The sequence below is a fragment of the Vombatus ursinus genome, unplaced genomic scaffold, assembly GCF_900497805.2.
Source record: "Vombatus ursinus unplaced genomic scaffold, bare-nosed wombat genome assembly UNPS02014838.1, whole genome shotgun sequence".
Taxonomy (NCBI): Eukaryota; Metazoa; Chordata; class Mammalia; order Diprotodontia; family Vombatidae; genus Vombatus; species Vombatus ursinus.
In genome coordinates, this window is record NW_020954616.1 from 2,011,315 (window position 1) to 2,033,257 (window position 21,943).

The 21,943-nt window shown below is 35.1% G+C and overlaps 2 protein-coding genes across 2 annotated transcripts in view; one reads left to right on the forward strand and one right to left on the reverse strand.

Annotated features, from left to right (window-relative positions):
- Positions 1-21,943, reverse strand: part of LOC114026397 (olfactory receptor 10J1-like) — a 267,452-nt gene that overhangs the window by 223,670 nt on the left and 21,839 nt on the right. The window contains 1 exon segment of the mRNA XM_027840088.1: positions 9,902-10,002. The gene's annotated coding sequence lies outside the window, so the exon portion shown is untranslated.
- Positions 10,006-20,118, forward strand: LOC114026398 (C-reactive protein-like). The gene is made up of 4 exons (XM_027840089.1): positions 10,006-10,040; positions 14,904-15,003; positions 17,330-17,919; positions 19,990-20,118. The coding sequence occupies exons 2-4, from the start codon at positions 14,940-14,942 to the stop codon at positions 20,116-20,118; spliced, it is 783 nt and encodes a 260-aa protein (XP_027695890.1). The 5' UTR covers positions 10,006-10,040; positions 14,904-14,939.

Here is a 21,943-nt window from a genome sequence, read left to right on the forward strand (position 1 = left end):
GACAGTAAGAATCTGGTGTCTTGTTATTGATAGAGACCTCTGACTACCTCTTGCAGTAACAAATTCACTGCACATACAATAGGGTTGTTAGTTTACTGTACATACAGCAGGGTTGTAGGGCAAAGGTAGGCCAGATATAGTACAAGCAGTCTCTTTTCATTTGCCATGTTGTCTATTTTGATCCCCAGGCTGTTGTTGACCTTGAACTGTTAAATTCAAGTTTCTGGTATTTAAAATTGTTTATTCTGAAGCAGTAATTTGGGCTTTATTCTCATAGAAAGACCCACAGGCTAGCCTATCAAGACCTTGAGCCCACTATTTGAGGGAAACAAAGTTTGGGAAATAGATGCAACTATGATACCTGGCAATGAGAACTTCTAGTGGTCAAGACAACCTTTGACGCATAACACACTTCAAACTGGCACAAGATTGAATGACCATTCACATCTATCATCAAAATTGACTATATTAGACTTGGATAGCATCTTTCAGGAGATTGTCAAGGAAAACTGCCCTGAGGCCCTAGAATCAGAGGGTAAATTGATCATTAAAAGAATACACCAATCACCTCCTAAAAGAGATCCCAAATTGAAAACACCAAGAATTGTTATAGCCAAATTCCAGAATTATCAGGTCAGGGAGAAAATCCTGCAAACAGCCAGAGAAAAACAACAACAACAACAATTCAAATATTGTGGAACCACAGTCAGGATTAAGCAGGACCTTGCAGCTTCTACTTTAAAAGACCAGAGGGTTTAGAATATGATATTCCATAAGGCAAATGAGCTTGGATTACAACCAAGAATTAACTACTCAGCAAAATTGAGCATAATCTTTCAGAAGGAGGAGATGGACATTAAATGAAATGGGCAACTTCCAGACTTTCCTGATGAAAAGACCAAAACTCAATGGAAAATTTGATCTTCAAATACAAGACTCAAGAGAGACATAAAAAGGAAATAGGAAAGGGAAAACAAACAAACAAACAAACATGCTATTCAATGAGGGTAAACTGTTTACATCCCTTCATGGGAAGATGATATTTATAACTCTTGAGAACTGTATCTTATAGACAGAGGGGTTTAAGTTGACTTTGATGTGATGATAAAAAACTTAATAAAGAGGTGAAAAGGAACAGTAATGAGAGAAGAGGAAAGGAGGAAACATAAAAGGGTAAATTACATCACATGAAGAGGCACAAAAACATATTACAGTAGAGGGAAAGAAAGGAGGGAGATGAGCATTGTTTGAACTTCACTCTCATCAGATTTGACTCAAGGAGGGAATAACATATTCAGTTAGGTATAGAAATTTAACTTGCCATATAGGCAGTAGGAGGGGAGGAGGGAAAGAAAAGGGAAAGAGGATAGAAGGGACAGAAGAAGTAGTAAAAGAAAAGAGAAAGAAAAGGGAGGAGGTTGATAGAAGTGAGGGCAGATTAAGGGAGGGTGTAGTCAAAAGCAAAATTCTAGTGAGGAGGGAATGGGAGAAAGGAGAAAGAAAACCATAAATGGGAAAGGGGGATAGAATGGAGAGAAAGCCACAGATAGTAATCATAACTGTGAACATGAATGGGATGAGCTCTCCCATAAAACAAAAATGGACAGCAGAATGGAAAAAAAAAACATAATCCTACAATATGTTACAAGGAATACATTTGAAAGAGAGGGATACACATAGAGTAAAGGTAAAAGACTGGAGTAGAATATATTATGCTTCAGCTGAAGTAAAAAAAAAAGAGATAGTAATCCTGATCTCAGACAAAGCAAAAGAAAAAATGGATCTTAGTAAAAGAGATAAGGAAGGGAACTACATCCTGCTAAAAGGCACCATAAAAGGGGTAGCTAGGTGATGCAGTGAATAGAGCCCCAGTCCTGGAGTCAGGAAGACTTGAGTTCAAATCTGGCCTCAGACACTTGATACTTACTAGCTGTGTGACCCTGGACAAGTCACTTAACTCCAACTGCCTAGCCAAAACATTGAAATAAAATAAAATAAAAGGCACCATAAACAATGAAGTAATATCACTACTAAACATATATGCATCAAGTGGTATGGCATCTGAATTCTTAGATGAGAGGTTCAGGGAGTTACAGGAAGAAATACACAGCAAAACTATAATAATGGGGGACCTCAACCTCCTCCTCTCTGAACTAGATAAATCTAATTACAAAATAAACAAGAAAGAAGTTAAGGAGGCAAATAGAATTTTAGAAAAGTTAGATATAGTAGAACTCTGGAGAAAACTGAATGGGGATAGAAAGGAATGTACTTTTTTCTTGGCAGTACATGGCACTTACACAAAAATTGACCATATAATAAGGCAAAAAACCCTCACATTCCATGCAGAAAGGCAGAAATATTAAATGCATCTTTTTCAGATCATGATGCAATAAAAAGTATATGTACTAAAGGGCCATGGAAAGATAGACTAAAAATTGATTGAAAACTAAATAATCTATGAATACACCATACAAGAAATCATCAAAACAATTGATACCTTCATTCAAGAGAATGACAATAATGAGACAACATACCAAAACTTAAGGAATGCAGCAAAATAAGTTCTTAGTGATTGTTTTATATCTCTAAATGTTAACATGAATAAAATAGAGAAATAGGAGATCAAAGAATTGGACATGAAACTAAAAAACCTAGAAAAAAGGACAAATTAAAAATCTCCAATTAAATACCAAATTAGAAATACTGAAAACCAAAGGAGAAATTAAGAAAATTGAAATTAAAAAAACTATTGAACTAATAAATAAAACTAAGAGCTGGTTTTATGAAAAAACAAACAAACAACAAAACAGACAAATTTTTGGATAATTTAATTTAAAAAAAAGAGAAGAAAACTAAATTACCAGCAAAAAATGAAAAGGGTGAATTCACCACCAATGAAGAGGAAATTAAAACAATAATTAAGAAATATTTTGTCCAAATGTATGTCACTAAATTTGACAATCTTAGTGAAATGGATGAATATTTACAAAAATATAAATTGCCCAGGTTAACAGAAGAGGAAGTAAAATACTTAAATAACTCCATTTCAGAAAGAAAGAAATTAAACAAGTTATCAATGAACTCCCTAGGAAAAAATCTCCAGGGCCAGATGGAATTACAAGCAAATTCTATTAAATATTTATGGAATGATTAATTTCAATATTATATAGAATATTTGGGAAAACAGGTGAAGAAAGAGTTTTACCAAATTCTCTTTATGATACAAATATCATGCTGATATCTAAACCAGGAAGAGTTAAAACAGAGAAAGAAAATTATAGACCAATTTCCTTAATGAATATAGATGCAAAAATTTTAAATAAAATATTAGCAAATAGATTACTGCAGGTTATCACGAGAATAACACACTATGACCAGGCAGGATTTATATCAGGAATGCAGGACTGGTTCAGTATTAGGAAAACTATCAGCATAATTGATTATATCAATAACAAAACTAAAAGAAATCACATGATTATTTCAATAGATGCAGAAAAACCTTTTGACAAAATACAACATCTGTTCCTATTAAAAGCATCAGAGAACATAGGAATAAATGGAGTCTTCCTTAAAATAATAAGAAGTGTCTACCTAAAACCTTCAGCAAGCATCATTTGTAATGGGGATAAGCTAATAGCATTTCCAATAAGATCAGAGGTGAAACAAGGATGTTCATTATGACCACTGTTGTTCAATATGGTACTAGAAAAGTTAGCTTTAGCAGTAAGAGAAGAAAAAGAAATTGAAGGTATTAGAATAAATAAAGAAGAAACAAGGCTATCACTCTTTGCAGATGATATGATGATATGTTTAGAGAATCCTAGAGAATCAAATAAAAAAAACTACTTGAAATAATAAACAACTTTAGCAAAGTTGCAGGATATAGAATAAACCCTCATAAATAATCGGCATTTCTATACATTACCAATGAAGCCCAAGAGCGAGAGACAGAAAGAGAAATGCCATTTAAAGTTTACTGTAAATGTTATAAAATATTTAGAACTCTACCTGCCAAAACAAATCTGAAAACTATATGAACACAATTACAAAACACTTTTCAAACAAATAAAGTCAGAACTAAATAATTGGAAAAACATCAGTTGCTCATGGGTAGGCCGAGCTAATATAATAAAAATGGCAATTCTACCTAAATTAATTTACTTATTCAGCACCATACCAATCAAACTACCAAAACATTATTTCATAGAGCTAGAAAAAATAACAATATTCATTTGGAAGAAGAAAAGGTCTAGAATACCAAGAGAACTAATGAAAAGAAATGCTAGGGAAGGTGGCCTTAAATTGTATTATAAAGCAACAATCATCAAAACTACTTGGTACTAGCTAAGAAGTAGAGTGGGGGATCAGTGGAATAGGTTAGGTACATGAGACAAAGTAGTCAGTAACTATAGTAATCTACTGTTTGATAAACCCAAAGACCTGAATTTTGGGATAAGAACTCACTATTTGACAAAAACTGCTGGAGAAACTGGGAAACAGAATGGCAGAAACTAAGCATAGACCAAAATCTTACCCCATATACCAACATAAAGTCAAAATGGGTATGTGATCTAGAAACAAAGGCAGATACTTTAAGCAAATTGAGAGAGCAAAGAACAATTTACCTGGCAGAATTATGGAAAACACAAGAATTTATGACCAAACAAGAGATAGAGAACATTATGAAATACAAAATGGATAATTTTGGTTACATTAAATTGAAAAGTTTCTCACAAACAAAGCCAATGCAACCAAGATTAGGAGGGAATCAGAAAAGTAGGAAAGGTTTTTAAAAACCAGTGTCTCTGTTAAAGGCTTCATTTTAAAAATATATAGAGAACTAAGTCAAATTTATAAGAAAGAAGTCATTCCCCAATTGATAAATGGTCAAAGGATACGAACAGGCAGTTTTCAGACAAAGAAATCAAAGCTATCTGTAGTCATATGAAAAAATGCAATAAATTACTATTGATTAGAGAAATGCAAATTAAAACAACTTTGAGGTACCACATCACATGTATGAGGTTGGCTAACATGACAAAAGAGGAAAGTGATAAATGTTGGAGAAGACGTGGGAAAATTGGAACATTAATGCATTGCTGGTGGAGTTGTGAACTGATCCAATGATTCTGCAGAGCAATTTGGGATGATGACCAAAGGCAAGGGTAAGGAACCTTTGGCCTCAAGGCCACATGTGGAATTCTAGATTTGAAGATCTAGATCTACAATGATCATGTACAATGATATGAGGATCATTTGAGCATCAGTTCACAACTCCACCAACATTGCATTAGTTTCCCAGTTTGCCACATCCCCTTCAACATCCAACATTTTGTTTTTCTGTTATATTAGCCACTCAGATAGTTGTGAAGTCCCACCTCATAGTTGCTTTATTTTCTTTTTCTCTGAATAATAGTGATTTAGAGCATTTTTATATGACTATGGATAGCTTTGATTTCTTTGAAAACTGCCTGTTCATATCCTTTGACCATTTATCAATTATATTTTTATAAATTTTACTCAGTTCTGCATACATTTGAGAAATAAGGCCTTTATCAGAGATACTTGTTGTAAATCTCACCCTACCCCCAGTTTTCTGCATTCCTTATAATTTTGGTTGCATTGGTTTTCTTTGTACAAAAACTTTTAATTAAAGGGGCAGCTAGGTGGTGCAATGGATAGAGCACTGGCCCTGAATTCAGGAGCACCTGAGTTCAAATCCGGCCTCAGACATATAACACTTACTAGCTGTGTGACCTTGGGCAAATCACTTAACCCAACTGCCTAGCCACCCTCCCAAATACCTTTTAATATAATCACAATTACTTATTTTACATTTTGTAATGTTTTTTATATCTTCTTTGGTAATAAAGTCATCTCTTGCCCATTTAACAAATAAATTATTTCATGTTCTCTTAATTTGTTTACAGTACTTATACTTGCTTATAGCATAAAATTCTTCAACCACACTGGGCCTGGTCAGGGTGGAGGCTTTCTAACTAGTTTCCTATGACTAAGTAACTGAACTTAAAATTTGCATTTCATAACTCTAGAGCCTAATATACAGAACTTACAATCACTACCCCTATGAAATGATATCAAAGTGATTAATATTGGTTGTTATAAAATGAGGGGGCTAAATTAGTACTATTTTTCTCATATATTAGCCTCAACGATTTATCTAAAACTTCATCTATTAACAACCATCATTCCCCCTTTGCTCCTCAGATAAAACCATAGGATGAGCATAATGCTATCTCTAGAATACAGTGAAATGAAATCCTCCACTGCATCAGAATTCATGTAGGCAAGTTACTTATACCTGTGCACAGGTTTCACTGGCCAAAACTATGGAATTAGAGGGAATTGTGGCTTTAGAACTAAAAAATAGTTCAACTGTGGTCAAAGACTGCCTTTCTGTGTAAAAAAGCTAAGGACTTTTCTTTGTAATTGCTCAAGAAGTGGTACAAAGTTACAGATGCACACCAGCCGCTATTACTTGAAATGTAAGCTAATTAAAGACTACACAAATTGGACATGTGGCAGTTATACAAGTTACAACTGGGTTGTTCCCTGGAGTAACCTACCCTTGCTTAATTGAATCAACTACTGACTCCTTGTGTGCCACAATGACTCTCCTTATGAACTAAAAAGTATACCAAGTCATAAAAGCTCTGGGGAGGAGGGACTTATCTCCCTCAGTTGATCAGACCTAAGAGACATGTTTAACCTTGTACTGCTGTTTCCACTTCTTCAGGTCAGTGTCATTGTAGGGTACAGGATGCTATTGTCTTAGCAAGTATTAGGAATTATATCCATATATAGTAACACAAGTTCACACACAGTAAATAGTTGGATTCAAGATAACAATTTCTTGATCCTCCAAATCATCTTATCCTGTATATTTCTCCATTCTGACTGGGAGAGGTCCTAGTTCCTCAAACTGCAGTACTGTGGAGTTTCACAATACTCTGTCAGCAGGGCTATATAAACCTCATAATTTACAATCAAATAACTTGAAAGAGAACTCTGCCATTCTCTTCTCCCAACGGTGAGTTATTATTATTTTCTAATTTATTAAAACAAAATATACTAGGTGATTTTATTTTAATCAAATGCATTTCAAATCCATTAATTCATAGGAAGTCATTTATCTTATCACCCATGTTAATATTTTTGCCTTTCATTTTAAAAATATATACATTTATTTCATTTTTTAATTTATGGAATAAAACAAGCATTTCCATAATACAGTATATTAAAAAGATGATTGCATGTGAAACTACAAATCTACTATGTACAACCTGTTATTCCAGAGATGGTTACCATTTGACACAAATATATATATATATATATATATATATATACACATATACACATATATATGTATGTATGTATGTATTTATAATAATTCAAATAATTTATTTGCTCAAAGTCACTCTTAAAACAATATTGCTATTACTATATACAATGTTCTCTTGGTTCTGCTCATTTTGCTCTTTGTTATTTTGTGTAAGTTTTTCAATGTTTTTCTAAGATCATTGAGCTGATCATTTCTTACAACACAGTAGTATTCCAATGACAATTATATATCACAACTTATTCTGCCATTCCCCACTTGATGGGCTGCTCTATAATTTCCAGTTCTTTGTCACCACAAGGAGAGCTTCTAAAAATATTTTAGAATGTGTAGGTTATTTTCCTTTTGCCCTAATCATCTTTGAAAGTAGACCTAGTAATGTTATTGCTGAGTAAAAGGAAATAGATTATTTAACAACTTTTTGGGCATAATTCCAGATTGCTCTCCAAAATGATTGGATCAGTTCACAATTCTACCAACAATGAATTATGTTCCAACTTTTCCATATCCTCTCTAACATTTGTCTGTTTCCCCTTCAATCATTTTAACCAATCTAGTACATGTAAAATGACATATTATTTGCATTTGCATTTCTCTAATCAATATTGATTCAGAACATTTTTCATATGAGCTATAAATTGTTTTGATTTCTTCATTGGAAAACTGGCTGTTCATATCCTTTGACCACTTACCAATTGGGGAACCCCTGATATTTTCCCATAAAGCTGAGCACTTCACAATCATGTGCTTTTCCCAACAACTCTTGTGGAAATATTTATTATTCCCATTTACATACAAAGACTACTTAAAACTTCTAATATACTACAATTACAATGTAGCTTTAAAATTAAAAATTTCAGCCCATTGAAATTTTAAGTTACTATTACTAGTGGCAGTTATTTTAGTTATTTCTCAACTGCCTTATATTAAAAATCCATGGTGACCTTCCTAGCACCCATTACTGCCTCTATATTTCTTTGGACCATCCGAAGAGTCAAATCAATTCCTTTAAATTACTAATTCTTTATCATAACTGCTTAAACCAGAATGAAGAAATAATTCTTTCTATATTAATCAGTTAATTAATATGCATTTGTCAAATTTTCTACTTGACCACTGTCAGAAGATGCATTGCTTTAAAAATGCATCAAATCCTCTTTTTTTGTTTTTTGTCTGTTTTTTTTTAATCATTCCAGTGGAATCAGATCTCATTTTTCAAAGCCAAACCCTGTACTTTCAAATCCTGCATTCACACTGGGTCAATGAAAATAGACTCCAACTTTCCTGAAACTTTCTATCCATTCTTCTCTCATCCATACTTGGTTATACTGTTAACTGCTAAACTGTAATCTTTTCTTTCAATTTATAAAACCCTTCAAAACTGAACTTTTCTCATTTACTTAGCCAATATTTCTCTTAGCTTTTTCTACTTGCTTAATCTTCATTTCCCAGTTGTACAGACTTAATCATTACTCCATTGAATTTTGCTTTATGCTTCAATCTAAGTTTTTATTACACAAACCCAATTAATTGCAATATTTCCACCCTTTTTGGTTCTTAAAGACTTATAAATGTGTAGTTCTTTCCAATATCTTCAAAGTCTAATAATCAAATACACTCAAGTTCAATTTACTGAGAACAACTGCAAAGTTTACAAGGTCCCACCTAGCTCTTCATTGATGACATCAGAGAAGAAGTCATCTATCTCCTCAAAGATAACTTCTTTAATGTTGGAAAAAACATTCATCAAGTGATTTCACAAAGGAGTTCACTTGACAATGACTGGCTATTGACATAGGAATGTCACAGATATTGCTAGCCTTTTTACAACAACTTATTATTACTATCTACTTTAATTTCCTTATGGTTCAAATTAACAAAAATCCTTACTTCACTAGTTTAACTTTGACCTCACTTCCATGAAAATGTTAATAATTACAAATTGTAGTCACTTTTAAATCTCAGCTTTCACAAGGGTTAGTAACTGCCAAGATTAAAAATTTTAGAGTTGACTGTTATCATTTAGCTTCTGCTTTAATTCTTCAAAATCAGCTCATGGTGAAAAGTGATGGTTATGCTACAAACTGTTGGAGTGTAATTGTGAGTGTCATAGGGTTTTAATTAGTAAATTAAACAACAGTACTTTTGACTGACATACACTAATATATTTATGCAAATTCTTGATGTTTAAACAAACCATTATATCAATTTCATTAACTGATAGTAAAGTAGATTATTGTTTTTATGATTTGTAATTAAATTTATCTCACTGTCAAATGGTCAACAATTAGAAGTATCCTTTGATTTTTATCATAATAATTTCTTGATTTAGAGTATCTGCTTTTATTACACTGAAAGGCTAAGTGCATATCTTCTGCTTTCCTACCCTAATTTATTATATCTTACTAATTGTAGTTCTACCAAAATGCCATATTGAACTTATTTTCTTGTCCATTGAGTTCAACACAAGTTTTACTGTGTTTTAATTTACCTAAACAATTGATTTGAACTACAGTAGTATTATAAAATTTCACTTACCTTCAGTTGCTTCCTCATCTCAAAACAAGTTTTTCCTTTTCTAGGTGCACTTTGGGATTCACCTTCAGTCTGGGAGTCCCAATCAGGATTTAGTTGGTGTCCTCAGGTTGGTTGTTTAAAAGCAGTGAACAACAGAAAGGTAAATGAACTCCCTTCTAACCACTTTTATTCTTTTCTTAAGATGGTCTAAATTTCCCTTTATCTACTTTCTAAAAATAAAAATACATTCTTGTAATAAGCATCCCAATTTTAAATACAATTTTTAACTATACCTTTATTCTACACTAAAATTAAAACTAATTTCACAGATTGATACTCTGAAACTTCAGACTTAAAATTGGCTAACTAACTAAAATTGCTTAGGGCTTATAGGGCTTAGTATATATAGTATATACTATATATACTTAGTTTGTATATAAATTTTGAGTTATGGAATTTTTAAACTCACAGGACTTTGATTTCTCCTGTACCGTTTTCTTAAATGCTTCTCTGAATTTCTATTTCCCTGAATCTCTCATGAACAAATTTCATGATTAAGCAGTTCTTAAAATTCAAACTATGGCTTTAAATCAAGGATATACACTGCCTCCAATTTGAGATAAAGACATTTGTTTTTAGTTTTCTGTTAGTTCCTGTTGTTTTCCTTTGTAAAATGCTATAGATTTCAGATGACATTTATTCCTTATTTTGTATATTTGAGTGTTTTCATGGTTAAAATTGTGTTAAAAAGTTTCTCTTAAAAATGAGAAGTTGAACTACCATCATTATCATCATGGAACTATGAGATTCTCCACATTCCTAATAGTTAAACCACTACAGTAGGTCCAAATAGTCACTCATGTCAAAGGTAAGACTACTAGTAACTCAATGGTAGAGTCTCCTCTTGTGATTTGCATCTGCTTCATTTCCTTTAGGACAGAGGAAAATTTGTCACTGTTAATATAAGGCTCTAATGACCTAGGAAGTCATTTTAAAGTTCCCCTTTTCTGTAGTAACTGATCTGCGAATTTTTTGTTTCACCAGATTTTACATTGCTGATGCCCCAAAGGCTCATCAAAATATTTCATAAAACATCTAAATTATAATTTTAGAAATGAAAGAAAGTAATTATTCCTTTTTTTCACAAATTTTGTTTTCAATCAGTTTTTGTTCCTTTGTTTCAAATTTAATTTTGTATTTGTCTTTCATCCCAGCAATCTCCAACATGGTCAGAGTTGGGAACAGAGAAAAGAAAGAGAAATTTGTCTTCTTTTTGAGAGTTTTTGAAAGTTTACTTCTATAGACTGTTTCTTTTGGTTGATCACACCAAAAGAAAAGAACTAGGTAAAACACCTGTTGGCTATGAGTTAGCACAAAGCACAGATAGCATAGCACAGACAAAACAGACACTTACACAAATGAGCCATTTAAAGAGCAGTGGATATGTCCCCTAATTCACCTTAGTTTCTCCAATGTGAAAAAGAGAAGTTACAGCTTCCAAGCTGGTCTGCTTTCTAGTGTTACAAATTTTCTCCAGTCCTTAATCTCTTCTTTATGGAATTTGGTTTTTTCTTTGAAATTTTTTGCCAAAAAAAAGTCTAATTTTAAAATCCATACAGAAATAGGTGCACTTTAGCAAAACCTTCCTCTGTAGTTTCCATTAAAGAAAAGTCCCATTCCTCTAGACTTTTTTCCAAATTATATTCACAGAAAGAAAACCTGAGACTGAGTAAAATGGAAAAGTATCAAATATTGTGAAGATGAAGAATTTAGCAATATCAGTAGTTCATTTGTTCCAAATTGGTTTTGTGAGATTGTTCAATAAAATTCCATAACTTGCTAAGGGTGGATTAATCATTAGTTCCATACTTGGCCAAAACAATCCCCTGAATCTTTTGTATTCTTGAACCAGATCTTACACAATTTGATAGCTCTGTCCTTGGTCACCCCATGCTGGAGGGAGTCCATCCTTGTCCCAGGGTATGAAAGACTTGCTCAATGGGAATCCTATTTGAATGCTTATTCCTGACCCCATCTCACATGTGGGCATCCTCACTGAGTAGTAGGAATTCTCTCAGGAACTTCTCCTTAGAGAATTGGACTAGATTTCCAAGGTACAGGTTTTTATTACTTTCTGAGAAGTTCTTCACTTAAGACATCTATAAAACCATTTATAAACCATCTGAGATCATTCTCCTGGGAGTTCTTTCCTATACAGGCACTCAAATATTCAGTGACCTGTTTTGGCAAGTTCTCCAATTCTTCCAATTTTAATTGAGGGCCTTAACCTCTAGGGTCCTAAGACTGATCAACTGAGACCATAAGATCTTTATGAGTGAATATTAAACAAAGTTACTCCAGCTTTTTCTATAAACTAAAGCAGGGTCACAAGGCCAAAGACCAGATGATGACTTTCTATCCTCAGAAGTCTTATTTACTAACTGAAAGGGAGTCTTCTTTCCTGATATCTGTAAAGTTTAAATGAACCTTCTTCTCTGGTCAGAAGAGAGGGGATTATTTCCAGGGTAATTACGTGCCTTGACAGTTTGCCATTGAGTGGGGAATCTCTCCCCTAAGGAGAAACTCTATTGAGTCTAATCTGAATTATTACTCCTTCAAGGTGATGTCAGAAGATTGGAGTGAGGAATCACTCTGCCAAGCCCCACTCATCCAAGGATGAGTGTTGGAGTCTTCAAGATGTGTTCCTCCCCCACTATGAGCCACTGCTGAAGTCCCCCCTCAGTCAATTTGAGAGATTGCTCTAAGAATGACAAAAATGATTTAATTACTCCTTGTTAAAAGGATTTAAAGGGGAAAAAACAAAAACCTTGTTTTTGACTTTGATAAAAGAAGTTCTGCTAGCTGCTAGCTATCTGGCTAATAATGAGGAACTGGCTCTTTCACTGCTGATTGAATCTCTCTAGTTTTGCCTATTTAACAAAATGTAAGTAAGAAAAACAGAGGAAAAACACATTAGTTTATGCTTTAAAAGTTAAAATTGTGGCCATATATTTTTATAAATCATTCAAGTCCTCCAGAACTTATTAAACCTCTTAGCTCTAAGTCCCTATAATAAGAGACTTACCTATAAGTCCCTCTTAGCCTAATTGGGAACTTTCTTTAAGGGAAAGAATTTTAGGAGGTAAATTAATGGAGGCTTATGCATCTTCAAAAGACTTACTTCAGGCTCAGAGAATTGAGGTGTGGACAATGAGGGGAGTCCAACCTCTCAGAATCAGTTTCCATGGGAGAGCCATTGGAAAAAATCCTTCTGGATTTGTACTTCCTTTTTGGGTCCTTTGCAGGGGCTGGCCTAAAGAGGTATGTGTGTCTATGGAATGGGGAGAGACACATCACTGTCCCATTGAGCCACCATGATGTGGGATCCAAAATTGTCCAACTTACAATAAAAAAAACTGAGGCAGAACCCTGAGTCAATAGCACTTTATTAAAGGGTACATGGCTTTCTCTAATGAAGTGGATTTCAGGTCTTCCTCACAATCTGAGAAGCCTCCCTCCTCCAGAGCCTTAGTTTTATAGTGCTTGATATGCAGACAATAAAAATGAAGTAAACTAAAAGTACAGAATCTTATTGTTTGGTAGACCTTGCCCTTGACCCTCCAGGAGGGTCAACACAATATACAGATTCCCATTAGCTGACAAATGAGTTGATGGGCAGACCATAACTGACCTGTCTTGACCTTTCAGGCAGTCCTACTGAGCTGAGGAGCAGACCCATGGGCTGGGCTAAAAAATAGGTGTCAAAACATCTATGTGGGCTGATAGACTGATGGAAAGGAAGGCCACAGGCTGGCAAACAAAGTCACTTATTGGACAAATGCTCAAGGCCATCTCCAGATGTTGGGCAATAGTGGAATGATAAGAGACTGAGGGAGAACAAAAATAGCTGAGGGACTTTCCATGTTATTGAATCACTCTATCATGCTGGGCTTGGTCACCATACCAAGGAAAAACAATGGTGGAATCCTCTAGTTAGCTTCCTATGATTAAGCAGGTGGAATAACAATGCGCAGGTCACAGATCTTGAGCCAAATATTCAGATTTTATAATCACTACCCCTATAGAAAGATATAAAAGTGAATAATACTGATCGGAATAAAATAAAGGTCTAATCGATCATTTATCACACCCACCCCTGTATATCTGATCTTTCATAAAGCAATCATTTCTTCTTAGAAACATCTCTCAGATTTTCTACTCCCCTCTATTCTCAGTGATACTCCCTAAATCCTTCATCACCTCACAAACTGATTACTGGAACAGCTGGTTAAATGGTTTTACTGCCTCCATCACTTCCCCACTCCAAATCATCCTATATCAGCTGCCAAACAAATATTCTTAAAATATTTTTACCATAAATTTCTCTGGATTAAGAACATACAATAGCCCATGATTTCCTTCTACAGAATTTCAAAGCCCTCAGCTTGACTCTCCAAGGCCTCTTCAATCTGGCCCTGCCTTATGCATACAACCTTATTTGCTCTCCAACCTCTATTTGTTCTAATTAAATCAACCCTATCAGTGTCCCCTGCACATTCCAATCTCATTCCTGCTTCCATCTTTGCTCATAATGTTCCCTCAGACCTAAAAACTCCTTTCCCTAGTCTTCACCTATTAAAATCTGACTCCTTCTCTGATACCCATCTCAAATGCTGTCTCCTTCATGTAGCCATCAGTATTTACTACAATCCAAGTTTTTCTCTCCTGTCTCTGAATTAAAGATCAACACTTACCTGTTCTCTACTGGTGCCATGTCTGTTAATTTTATCATTCCAGTCATTCCAATTTTGCACTGGAAGGTAATTTACAGTGGTAGCATAGCTAATTTGAAAGAGCAAAAAAAAAGTGTCAGGAAAGACCTGAGTTTAAGACCTGCCATACTTGTGGGGTCTTTTGAAGATCAAATAAGACAATGGCAGTAGTTCATTCAATTCAATTTGCCCATGAAGAAACCAAAGCCCAGAGATGATTCAATTGACTTGTCTACCACCTCTGATTTTAGACCAGTTACTGTCCTTGGAAGCCTCACGAAGAAGAAATGGAGATCCAGCTACTGTGGACCCTGCTCCTCATCACCTTCTCAGGATCTATGGCCAAGAGAGGTAGAAATGAGCTTACTGGGTTTGGGGCTCCTTAGTTGGTCAAGGAAAGGGGCTAAGACAGACACGAGATGGGGGTGGGGTGTTGATGAGCATGACAACAGAAAGACACCAGGCAAGAGAAACAGAAAGCTGCCCCAAACACTGGAAGGCTTGATGTTGCCAATCTTGGCAGAAAGAGAAGTGATTTAGGGCCTTTACCAGAGGGAATTATCATAACATCATTAAATCTGAGTTTGCTGTTCACTTGTTTTCCATTATTTCTGACTCTTTGTGACCTAATTTTGGGTTTTCTTGGTAAGCATACTAGAGTGGTTTGCCATTTCCTTCACCAGCTTATTTCACAGATGAGGAACCTGAGACAAACAAGGTTAAGTGACTTATCCAGGGTCACACAGCTAGTAAGTATTTGATGCCAAATTTAAACTCAAGAAGATGAGTGTTTTTTATTCCAGATCCAGCATTGTATCCCCTATGCCACCTAGTTTTAGAAGGGCCTTATCTAATTCAACTTCTACTTGATGTATGAAGGTACACTATAGTTCTATAGAGTTCTGTAGTTCTCCAGAGGGCAAGTGATTGGCTCCTGACTGTCTTTTTAGCACCCTGTCCCAGTCACATCTTCCCATGAAAGAGCTTTAATGCCCCTCTTCTATTCTTCCCTCTATGATCTCACAAGGGACTCCCTCTCTGTCTTCATTGGCTCTTCTGCTGTCAGTTGCTGAAGATCTGGGGCTTTTTATTAGGCTAGCTACAAGCTCTAGAACATAATCTTGTCCTTTTCCTTCTTTCTTTTCCCCAAGAAGTAAAATTTTCACAAAAACAAGATTCTCTGGACAGATGCTGAGTGTAATTAATGTTAATTTACTATAAGTGTGAATGTCGAATACAAGCTATGTGTTAGAAGGACAGGTCAAGGAGGGACCAGGTTTGGAAAGTAGCCTTACTGAGTGACTACTCATTTCTGGATAATGATTCTATATAGTCATCCAATTTACCTCTGTCACTTAGTATCATCTGTTGCTTATCTTCATTTTATCCCATATATATTTTATTTGTGCTTAATTGCTTTCATGTTGCTTCCTCATTAGACTTCTTGAATGCAGAGATTTATTTATTTTGCCTTTCTTTGTATCCCCAGCATTTAGCAGAGTACCTAGAACACAGTAGGCACTTAATGAATGTTTGTTGATTGACCCAATTCCAAATGTGCTTGCCTCCAAACTATCTCTTTCTGGCTATGCAGATCATCAGCATTGCCTTTCTAGTCCCACTTAGTTTCTATTCCTGGGTCCAAGGAGATCCTTCTGTGGGCCACCTTGATCAACAAGGAAGTAGTTGGCTTTATCTGGTTCCTCAATCATAGCCTGGCAGTAGGACCTTTCTAGGCTCCCACCTCACTCTACCTCTCTTTACCCCAGGACAGCTCCAATAACTACTGACTTTTTTCTTCTATTACTGTGATTTGGGGAACCTACAGTATTGTGTTATTCCTCATCTTGGGTGGAATTATATTGTAGGTGGAGGTGGAGGTAAGTAGCATGCCATAAGTTGTGAAAATAGTAAAGAATAGATTCATGGGTAAAGTAAACCACAGTATCACATTCACAGTAACCTGGGACCTTTTGTTCATTACTCAGCCCAAGAGTTAGATTATTATTTCTTCCTTGCCTAATAGCCATTAACCTAACATTTCATATATATATATATATGTATATATATGTAAGTATATGTATATGTCTATGTATGTGTATGTCTGTATCTGTATGTATATGTGTGTATATATGTATGTATATATGAATGTATAAATGAACATGCATACACACACATACATATATTCATATATATATATATATATATATATATATATATATATGTATGTAGTCACAGTCAAAATTCTCATCTCATTTGCTGCAACTGAGGTGAAAACTCAGACTTGTCCCAGAAGCCTGCCCCAACTTTTTGATTCAATCACTCTTAAAGAGATCAATCTCTTATCATCTGAGTTCAAATTCTGCCTCAGACAGTTTCTAGTTATGAAATCCTGGACAAGTCAATTAACTTCTCTTTAAGGCAGTTTTTTCCTCTGAAATACATATGTGTGTGTGTATCCTAGCCTAATTTCCATTTGGCTGAATTGATTAAACATTTACTGAGCACTATTCAAATCAATGTCCTAGATAATACAACTACAATGATTAAAAAAAAAGTCCCTGCCCTCAAGGAGTTTATGTTCTATTGTTCTGAATCCAACACTCCTATCCTTGTGGAGAGCAACATGGAGGAAAACATAGGCTAACTCTTTCTTCACATTATTCTTCATCCACAGATTTCCGGGGTAAGGCACTTCTCTTCCCGAAACCAACAGCTAATTCCTATGTGACTCTGACCCCACTGCTGAACAAAAAGCTGCAGAGCTTCACTGTGTGCCTGTGGACCTACTCAGAACTGTCCCGTGGCTATTCTGTGTTCTCTTATGCCACTCGAGCTTCGGCAAATGAAATCCTCCTCTTCAGGGATAGAGTTGGACAGTACAGTTTGACAGTTGGGGGAGAAGAGGTTACTTTCCAAGTGACTGAGTCACCTCTGACCCCAGTGGATATCTGTGCTACTTGGGAATCAGCCACAGGAGTTGCTGAGATATGGATGAATGGGAAACCCCTGGTGAGGAAGGTTATGAAAGTAGGATACGCCTTGAGTGACAATCCCAAGATCATTCTGGGGCAAGACCAGGATACATATGGGGGTGGGTTTGATATAAATCAGTCCTTTGTTGGGGAGATTGGAAATGTACATATGTGGGATTATGTGCTTCCACCCAAGTTGATAAAGGTCAAATGTTTTTGGGGCAATGTTCTAAACTGGAGGAAGCTGGAATTTCAGAAGTATGGCTCCATGTCTATTGCTCCCCATCTTTGGGTTTGATTCCCACTTTCCCCAGAGAATGTGAACAAGACAAAATAAGATGAACTATCTTGAATTATTATACCATTTGAGATTAAAAGTGTTGATGCATGGTCCTGGCTTTGATGTTTCTATTGCTTTGCTGATTCCCTTAATAGACAATCAGGTACCTTGGGTCAAATAAAAACTTGCAGAATGCAGTCTTTACAGACTGAGTATATACATCTCCCAGGCTGAGTTGAGCATGGCCTGTGAAAATATACTATAGTATCTGGGTCTTGGCAGGGCTGCTTTAAGAGGTTCAAAGCCAAATGCTGGTTCTCTTTACTACAACTGAGGTGGAAAAGCACATTATTTCAGAATCCTTCCCCTATGCCTTGGTTTCAGTGATATTTGAGCAAATGATTTACTCACAGTGATTACTCACTGCAATATGGCTAAAAACAATCTTTTGATTATCCTTAAGTCTCCTGCAGCTTGAACTCATTCTGAGCTTTAACGCATTTAACTTTATTTTTATAGACTCATGCCATCCTCTTCATTCATTATCTGTTACTTATTATTCCTTTCATCTTCCTTATATATATTTTAAAATAAATTATTCAATGAGTTCCTTGTGCCTCCATATTCATCTTGTGTGAGGGACAGAGAGAAAATAAAGAAGGAACACGTAAGTATATGGCCCATGATTGGGAGAATATATTTTGCAATAGTTTAGATTGGGGATAGAAATAGCAAGATACTCAAAATAAATGAATATTCCTGGAAAGAATCATCACCAATGAATGTCACTCAAGTTAAGAGGTTGGAGTGGGACAGTTAATCACACCATCATTAACATTAAAATAGAGAAAAAGCAAAGTAGTATTGTTGGTGGGAAGAGAATAAAGGAAAATAAGATTAACAATTCAAGTAAAATGAAGTAATTTGAAATAGAATATACAAAAGAGAGGATACATAAATCCTCTCTACCTTGAGAAAATGTGTAGGTAAAGGCTGAGATCAATTTAGTGCAAAACAAATTAATCACAGGAAAAAGAGAATTAAATTAAAATATAAAAAAGAAATCAATTCAGAAGATAAATAAAGGAGAATGTAAATCTAAAAATTAGAACCTTAAATGTAAATGGATTAAACTACCCAATAAAAGATAATAGAGTGTATAAGATAGTAAAACCCCACAATTTGATGTTTACAAATATGCTCATTTTAAAAACTAAAGATAATGAAAATTAAGTTAAATAGCTAAATAAAATTTATATATCAGATTGTTTTTTTAAAAGGATGCAATGATATTGTAAGAAGATAGAAATAAGTATAAAATAGAATAAAAAAATCTGTGTGTTCAAGAGAAATAGCTAGAGTAACTATATTATGCTTAAAATACTATAGCCACATTATCATTATTAAATTTATGTATAACATATGTTTTAACATCTAAATTACTAATAGAAAATAAATTGCAACCCCCCCCCCCGGAAGATATAACCATAATTATGGGAGATTTTAATATTCCTTCCTGAGAACTGGATAAATTTAAAACTATTCACAACCTTGTGCCTTCCTACCTTTCCATTCTTCTTACATTTTACTCCTTCCCATGTACTCTTTGATCCAGTGACAGTAGACTCCTTGCTGTTGATACACCCCTTGCCATGATATACTCTTTCCAACTCTGGGATTGTCACTGGTTGTCTTCCATGCCTGGAGCTCTCTCTCCTTTCTAATTTCTGCCTCCTGGCTTCCCTAGCTTCATTCAAATCACATTAAAAATCCCACCTTCTGAAGAAGATTCTGAGAAGATGTCAGGGTAGGTCAGAAAATTCCAAGATCTCCAGATTTTCCCCACAAATGAGATAAAATAATACTTCAAGGTTAATATAAATGATAAAAATAAATAAGAGTAGGGGTAGAACAATGATCTTTCTGAAACAGAGATCTGAAGAAAAATCCCAGGATAAGTTTTGGTCCTGTGAAGAATAAACACCTGTAAGCTAGTTCCACTTAAACAAAAAGTGGTAAGTCCTAGGGTTAGCTGGGTTAGGAGATCTCCTCAGTCCTAGCCACAGGAACTTTTACCCCTAGGACAGTGAAGGAAGTTGGACATCTGAGTCTGGGAAGATTAAGGAAACCTATGCTGACAAGGAATGCCAGACCCAGCCATGCTGCAGAGATGTGACTTTGGGCAAGAAGGAACCAGCACACACCCAGTGAGTGTGGAAGCAGTGGAGTAGGGGCACCACTGGCTATGGGCACTTACTGGAGGTCTTCCTTTCAATTCCAGGCCAGAGGTGAGAAGTGAAGGAGAATTTGAAGCCAGAAGCATCATTCCTCATACCTCAGGGCTAAAAGTGATTGCAAAAAAAAAATAAGCTGCCACAAGTTTAAAAATGAGCAGGCAAAGAACAAAGAATTCAACGTTTGAAAATTACTATGGAAATAGAGAAGACCAGGGTTCATCTTCAGAGGAGGATATTGAAGCAAAGAAACCCTCTTCTACGCCAAAGTGTAACATCAAATGGTCACCTGTCCAAAAATAATTCACTGAAGAACTTTAAAAAATTTTAAAAATCAAATGAGAGGGGTAGCTAGTTGGTGCATTGGATAGAGCACTGGCCCTGGACTCAGGAGGACCTGAGTTCACATCTTGCCTCAGACACATAATACTTACTAGCTGGATGACCCTGGGCAAGTCACTTAACCACAAATTCCTCACCAAAAAAAAATCAAATTAGAGAGAGACTGAAGAAAAACTTTTTTAAAAAATAAAAACAATCCAAAAAAACCCACAAGATTATGTAAAGAAAGTCAACTAACTAGAATAGGAGATCCAGAATGTGTGTGTGTGTGTGTGTGTGTGTGTGTGTGTGTGTGTGTGTGTGTACATTTAAGTGTAGTCTTCTGGGGGAGGGAAAGAACAGGGGGAAAAAAGAAAGTAAAAAATGAACAGCTGAAAACAAAAGAAAACTTAAAAGGAAGGAAAAAAAAGATGGATAGCTTTCAACACAATTGTAGTAATTATTATATAGGCTTTCTTAAACTGGAAATTTACTGCTGTATATTTTGAATCCTCTCTCACATTTTCCTGCACACATGACAATTTTTTTTTCTGATTTAGTATTATTTTGACTTTAGTATTTAAGTTGGTTTCTCTTTTCTTTTATTTCATTTTTCAGTTTAAAATTAAAAAGTGACAAAAAGGCCCCCTTCTACAAGTAGTTTTACCCAATCCTCTTTAATCTTAATGCCTTCCATTTGAGATTATCTTTAACTTTCCCTGTATCTATCTTGTTTACAAAAATATACAATAATTTGTATTCTGTCTCTCCCACTAGATTGTAAGGTCTTTGAAAGCAGGGACAATTTTTTTTTCAATTCTTTGTATCCCCAGCACTTAGCTCAGTGCCTGGATTATGGTAGGCCTTTAATAATAAATGCTTGTTGAATTGACTTGAGAAAGATAAAAAAAGGAAATTGTTAACAGTCTATTGGGCAAAGAATACAAATTTCTAAGCCTTACAATCTACATTTTGAAGGTAGACTTACATTAAGACACAGAGAAACTACAAATAGATATAAAAAAGAAATGTTAAGTATCTTTTTCAAATCAAAATGAAATAAAATGCTAATTAATACAAGAAAATGGTCTAAAGCTAAGTAGGGAATGAGTAATTACAAAGTGAGCAATGAATAGATCAAAAACAAATTTGATTCAATTCAGTAAACATGCAATAAGCACCTACTATGTAGCAGGCACTTTGCCAAGTGCTGGGGATACAAACAAACAAAGAAACACAGTCTCTGCCCTCAAGGAGTTTACAATCTGATGGGGGAAGACAACACAGAAATTAAGCTAAAAGCCCGTAGAGGGAAGAGAAGGAGGGTCCAGGAGGTATGATTTTCCATGGAGTCAAAATAAAAAAGTAGTGATGGAAAATAGAGTCACTGGGCAAATTCTGATCTGAGCCCAGTATAAAGTAATGTTTGGAAAGTCAGTTACTTCTTCACCCTCCAGCCCTCCAGTAAGAGGGAAACAGCA